Source organism: Orycteropus afer, unplaced genomic scaffold, assembly GCF_000298275.1.
Source record: "Orycteropus afer afer isolate SDZICR_OR568_19922 unplaced genomic scaffold, OryAfe1.0 scaffold00094, whole genome shotgun sequence".
Taxonomy (NCBI): Eukaryota; Metazoa; Chordata; class Mammalia; order Tubulidentata; family Orycteropodidae; genus Orycteropus; species Orycteropus afer.
In genome coordinates this window covers 9,201,124-9,207,757 of record NW_006921681.1, presented here as the reverse complement: position 1 = coordinate 9,207,757, position 6,634 = coordinate 9,201,124, and the positions used below count along the sequence as shown (strand labels likewise).

At 45.0% G+C, this 6,634-nt stretch overlaps 1 protein-coding gene across 1 annotated transcript in view; it reads right to left on the bottom strand.

The window, feature by feature from the left end:
* The window catches only part of MFN2 (mitofusin 2), a 46,701-nt gene that overhangs the window by 6,143 nt on the left and 33,924 nt on the right, over window positions 1-6,634 (bottom strand). The window contains exons 10-14 of the mRNA XM_007942643.2: window positions 5,103-5,229; window positions 4,602-4,706; window positions 4,270-4,372; window positions 3,641-3,861; window positions 2,453-2,608 (exon numbers count right to left, since the gene is read on the bottom strand). Coding sequence (XP_007940834.1) covers window positions 2,453-2,608; window positions 3,641-3,861; window positions 4,270-4,372; window positions 4,602-4,706; window positions 5,103-5,229 — 712 coding nt within the window. The remainder of the gene's footprint in view (window positions 1-2,452; window positions 2,609-3,640; window positions 3,862-4,269; window positions 4,373-4,601; window positions 4,707-5,102; window positions 5,230-6,634) is intronic.

Below are 6,634 nucleotides of genomic sequence, written 5' to 3'. Positions count from 1 at the left end.
TAACTCGTCTATGCCAAGAAATTGGGAAGATAGCTACCTAGCCAACTGACTGGGACAGATCCATATTTGTACCCATTCTAAAGAAAGGTGATCCCACAGAATGTAGAAATTATTGAACATTATTAATATCACATGCAAGTAAAATCTTGCTGAAGATAATGCAAAAATGGTTGTAGCAGTATATTGACAGAGAACTTCCAGAGGTGCAAGCTGGACTCAGAAGAGGACGTGGAACGAAGGGTATCATTGCTGATGTCAGATGGATCTTGGTTGAAAGCAAACAATACCAGAAAGATGTTTACTTGTGTTTTATTGACTATGCAAAAGCATTCAACTGTGTGCATCACAACAAATTATGGATAACACCGAGAAGAATGGGAATTCTAGAACACTTAATTGTGCTTATGAGGAATCTGTACATAGACCAGGAGGCTATTGTTCAAAAAGAACAAGGGGATACTGCATGGTTTACAATCAAGAAGGGAGTGCATAAGGGTTGTATCCTTTCACCATAGTTACTCAGTCTGTATGCTGAGCAAGTAATACAAGAAGCTGGACTATATGAAGAAGAGCACGATATCAAGACTGGAAGAAGACTCATTAACAACTTGCAATATGTAGATGACAAGTTTGCTTGTTGAAAGTGAGAATGACTTAGAGCACTTACTGATGAAGATTAAATACTACACTCTGCAGTATGGATTACACCTCCACATAAAGAAAATGAAAATCCTCACAACTAGGCCAATAAGCAGCATCACAATAAATGGAGAAAAGATTGAAGTTGTCAAAGATTTCTTATTATTTGGTTCCGTAATCAACACCAATGGAAGCTAGGCAAGCTATCAGATGATGTACTGCACTGGGCAAATCTGCTGCAAATGACCTCTTTCAAGTGCTGAAGAGCAAAGATGTCTCTTTGAAGACTAAGGTGCACCTAACCCAAGCCATGGTATTTTCAATCACCTCATATGCATGTGAGAGCTGGACAATGAATAAGCAAGACCAAAGAAGAGTTGCCTTTGAGTTGTGGTGTTGGCAAAGAATAGTGAAAATACCATGGACTGCCGAAAGAACAAATTTGTTCTGGAAAAAGTGCAGCTAGAATGTTCCTTGGAAGCGAGAATGGCCAAACATCATCTAACCTACTTTGGTCATGTTGTCAGAAGGGACCATTCCCTGGAGAAGGGTATCATACATAGTAAAGTGGAGGGTCAATGGAAAAGGGGAAAGCCCTCAATGAGTTGGACTAATACTATGGCTGCAAAGATGGGCTCAGGCAAAGCAAGTATTGAGGCTGGCACAGGACTGGGCAGTGTTTCATTCTGTTGTACACAGGGTAGCTATGAGTCAGAGACAATTTGATGGCACCTAACAACAACAGGGATGGGTGGGAGGTGTAGCTAAATTGGAAAAAATAAAATATGTATATATAGAAACCAAAGATTATTCGTGGTTACCAGGGGTAAGAAGGAGGAGCGAAAGGGGAAGCTTCTGTTTGCAAGTCATTTAATTTATGCTAATGGTGGTAGAGTATTTTGGAAAAGGATAGCAATAATGTCCCTGAGCTGTCAACGTGGAAGTTGGTATGTTGGCAAATGTCTTCCTGTGTGTTTTCACAATAGAAGTAAAAAAAAAAAAAAAAAAGGAGAGAGTCACCAGGTCAGCCAATGACCCTCTGCCAGATCATTGTGTGTGACAAAAGATCAGTGCATATGCTTTGGCTCTGTCCTCACCCCAGCCCCACACACTGGGAATGCAATTCCTGGCCATTTTCACTATAGCTACATTCTGTACAGTCACACTCTACAATGCAAACTTCTTTAAGAAAGAGAACTTGCCACATCATGAAGACAATGTGAGCTGCAGTCAGGACACGGGAAGCATCCCAATTATCAAGGCAGCCTGTCACCTCAGGCCTCCAGGTGGGAAGGAAAGGCAGCAGATGGAGATGGAAGAGAAGATGGAAGAATGAAGGTTCAAGTCCTATCCTGACCTCTTTTGGCTTCTACCCTTCCAAGTCACGTTCTTGATTTCTTCACCTACCAACGGAAAACCCCGTCATGCCCACCTCTCTAGAACCCAGGTGTACTAATTCCTATGGTCATTTCCTACCCATCTGAGTAGTACAAGCCCTATAGGGGAAAGGCCATGGGCTTGAAGGCACATGGGGCCACAGGTCCAATCTTAGCTGTGCATCTCCTGCAAATCACTTATCCTAGAATTTTTCCTCATCCGTGAAGCAGGAACAGTGCTACCTAAATTATGTTGAGTGAGGCTTTTAAGTGAGTAAATAAATGAACATTAAATGGCTAAGGCTGCACAGGTCTCCACTAGAACCCAGGGAACTCACTGTTAAGTGCTGGGTCAACGGAGGGACCACCACCAGACTGGCCTCCTCAGTCCCCACTCCCCTGCCTCCCACCCTCCCCAGGTAGGGTTTGTCACTAACCACTCCTCCAACAACGAGAATCCCCATGGAGGTCCTGGACGTCAAGGAGGCCAGGCCAGTTACCATGGAGACCATGAGCTCTTCTTGAGTAAGTGAGCCCTGTGGCAGGGGTGGCATGCTGGGGTTGGCTGGTGTCAGAGGGACAGGACGCTGAACCTAAAGAAGGAAACAACAAAAGCAGTAAGGAAAATGTGGTAAGTGTCTCATTCATTTGAACCTCAGTGACCCTCAGATGAGAGGGTGCTGAAACAGGGACACAGAGAGCAGCTCCTCAATTTCCAAAAGGTGAAAAGGCAGAAAATGAACTCTGTATACAGCAAAGAACTCAAGCTTTTAACAGATTTGCCAGCTCAAAGGTGACCACACAGGATTCATAAAATATAAGCAGAATCCTTCAGCAGTTTCCCAAAGTATACTATAAGTACCAAGAATTCAGTAATAACTGAAATAGTATATAGATGGACACTTTTAAAATCTAAATCTTAAAATGGTGGTATATAGATGGCACACAACAATATACCCAAAAAAACAAATTCCAACTCCTAGCAACCCTACAGGACACAGTAGAACTGCCCCACTAAGGCTGTAAATCTTTATGGAGGCAGACTGCCACATCTTTCTCCCATGGAATCAAACTGCTGACCTTTCAGTTAGCCGCCGAGTGCTTAACCACTGCACCCCAGGGCTTCTTAACAACATGTTGTTGTTGTTGTGTGCCATCGAGTTGGCCCTGACTCATAGCGACCCCTCCTTGGGTTGCCAAGGTGGTATCACTACGGAAGGAGATTGCCCAGTCTTCCTTCTGAGGAGTGGCTGGTGGGTTTGAACTGCCAGCCTTCTGGTTAGCAGTCAAGTGCCCTAGGCACTATGCTACCAGAGCTCCTTCTTAACAACATATATATGGATAATTTAGAAGTCATCTATGTGTAAGAAATCAATAATTATTTTAATGTGTACTAGAAAAAACACAGCTAACATTTGTTATTGCACAAATACAACTGCTTAGGGTAACACCACATTTACCTGTGGCAAACATCTTGCCTGTGGCTTACTGCATGGCAGTGCACACACTGTGACTGTTGCTCACCTTAGGTCCCCCCAGCCTCTTTCAGAATGGTTCCTATGTCTGGAGGTGAGTGGAGACCCGTGACCTCCCTCAATGCCCCGAGAGTAAGCAGCATTGCTTGCCTGGTCGTTGTAGCCCATCAAGGCCCGACGGCTGTTCTTGGGGCCCAGGAACCTATTCACGAGCATGGTCCACCCGAGAGAAAAATGGAACTCGATGTCCTCCTGAAAGTCAGCACACAGCTTATCACAGTTCAGGTCATAGCTGAGGGAGAAGCACTGCCGAGGAACCAGCATATCTATTTGGCTCCGCACAGACACAGGGAGTAGGGGCTTCAAGCCATCTGCAGGGGACAGAAACAGGGAGAAAGCACCTCAGCTCAGCCTGCTGCCACACTAGCACTATGCCTCAGGCACCAGGGCCCAGGCAGCTCTTCACAGGTACCACACCCAGGCCCCCAGGCCTACACAGGTCAAGGTTCCAACCTGCCAAGCATTTACATACACTTCATGTGGGTTTAAGAAACAGGCCAAATTCTCAACCTATCATAGCCCCACGTGGTAACAAAAGATGGTTCCCCAGGTCTATGGACAGAAATAATTCATGACTTATACCCAGAACCTGAAGGTACTGAGTTGAATCATCCTAAAAGGCTGACAGATAAAGAAAAGTTATTTCTTTAGCTTGACCTCCAGATTTGAACTCTGAGCAGCCCCAGGGCCCCAGGTACCCACTTCCCTGTGGCACTGACCAATCATTTCCTGCTGCATGGTTTGCAGGGAGTTAGTGATGGCCGTGGAACAGCGGTCCGACATGTTCCGGCCCAATCCCTCCTCTATATGGCGGTGCAGCTCCTGCCACAAGAGAAGACAGGTGAAGAAAAGGAACACCATCCCCTATCCCAGCCAAAGGACAGGCAGATCCTGAGGGTGATCAAGCCCACCAGATGACCTAGAAGGCCCAATCTCGCCTCCCTGGCTTCCACTTCCACTGCTGAAGGGCCCTAGCTGTCTGCATGGCAAGTCCACCCAACAGCTCAAAAAAATGAAGATGGATCCCTGTGAGAGCACCTGACCCACTCACGTTCTTATAAACCTTGAGAACCACGGGAGAAGGGTGAAAATCCATCTGGTAATCGTCCACCAGCACAGAAAGACGCCTGATCTCCTCTGCCATCGCAGTCGACACCTACAGCAAAGGAGGCAGCCATCAGGTACCAAGGAGCAAAGTGTTTCTGGAAGCACCAGGAAAATAGACTGTAAATCCTTCCTTTCAAACCAGTGGCTTCCTTAGCTGATCTGAGGAAATGAAACTTTTTGAGGTAGATGGGACTTTACTGATCAGCTGACCAAACACTCAAGTAGGTATGAAGGAGGAGGCCCAAAGAAGGGAGGACTTGCCCAGGGTCACACAATGGGACAAGGGAACCAAAATGGAGGCTCTATGTTCTTGAGTCAGGGCCACAACTGCCTTCTGGAAGGCTGAGAAGCTCCTGAAGATGAGGACATCTGCTTTCACCTTTCCAGCACCTTGGACCCACTCTGAGTCCAAATCTCCCCAAAGGGGCTTCCTCTTGTCACTCACCTGTCTTTCCACTTCCTCTGTAATCTGCTTAATTCGCAGTTTGTAGTCTTGAGCCAAGAGCTCCAGTTGTTTGTCAATAAACCGCAGCCGGTCTTGCCGCTCTTCACGCATTTCCAAACAGTAAACCCTGAAAGCAAAAAGCACTGTTTAGAGACCTGTGTTCCCACCAGACTAAGAGGAGCAAGAGGGATGCCACAAACATGCATGTGACCCTCACTTACCCTGGCCACAACAGAGGCAGGAGCCTAATACTCACTCCTAAATCTTCCTCTTGGAAGAGGTGACAGAGGGGAAAGGGTTCTTTAAGGGGGTTAGAACAAGCTCTGCCAATGAATATAGGATGAAATGCTCACCCACACTAGTAATCAGGGAAATGAAATTTAAATAAGAGGTACCATTTCCTACCTAGCAAATGGTAGGCAAAAATGGTTACGTCTGAGGGACTGGTGAGAGTGTGGGGAAACAGGTGTTCCTACACGTGCTGCTGCTGGGACCCTGAGTGGGCACAGCAGTTCCAGTTTCAGTAGAAGTGAAAATGCAGACAACCTAAGATAAAACAGTTCCACCTCCAGGAATTACTCCTAGAAAGATTCTTACAAACATGCACAAGGGGACCCATGAACATGTCCACTGCAAAAGAGTTTGCAAAGTGAAAAGATGAAAATTAAGTATCAGCAGGTGGGAAAAGAGGGTATAATCAAAATGGAATATACAACAGTAGTTAGAAAGGGGCCCTGGTGGTGCAATGTTTAAGGGTTGGGTTTAGCTGTAAACTGAAAGGTCAGAGGTTTGAACCTATCCAGTAGCTCTTGGGGAGAAAAGACCTGACAATCTGCTTCTGTAAAAGACCGTTGTTGTTTTAGGTACCATCAAATCATTTCTGATTCATAGTAACCATATGCAAAACAGAATGATACACGCCTGGTCCTGCGCCATCCCACAATTGTTGCTATGTTTAAGCCCAATGTTGAAGCCACTGAATCAATCCATCTTGTTAAAGGTCTTCCTCTTTTTCGCTGACCTTCTCCACTTTACCAAACATGATGTCCTTCTCCAGGAACTGGTCCCTCCTGATAACATGTCCAAAGTACATGAGATGAAGTCTCATCATCATCCCTTCTAAGAAGCATTTCTTCCAAGACAAATTTGTTCATTCTTTTGGCAGTTCATGGTACATTAAATATTCTTCACCAACACCATATTCAAAGGCATTAATTCCTTCTCAGTCCATCTTATTCACTGTCCAGATTTTCCATGCATATGAGGCTTAGGTCAAGTGTATCTTGGTCTTCAAAATGACATCATTGATTTTTAACACTTTCAAGAGGTCTTTTACAACAGATTTGCCCAGTGCAATACATTGTTTGATTTCTTGACTGCTGCTTCCATGGGCATTGATCGCAGATCCAAGTAAAATGAAATCTTTGAAAACTTCAATATTTTCTCTTTTTATCATGCTGTTGGCTTACTGGTCCAGGTGTAAGGATTTTTGTTTTCTTTATGATGGGGTATAATCCATACTCAAGGCTGTA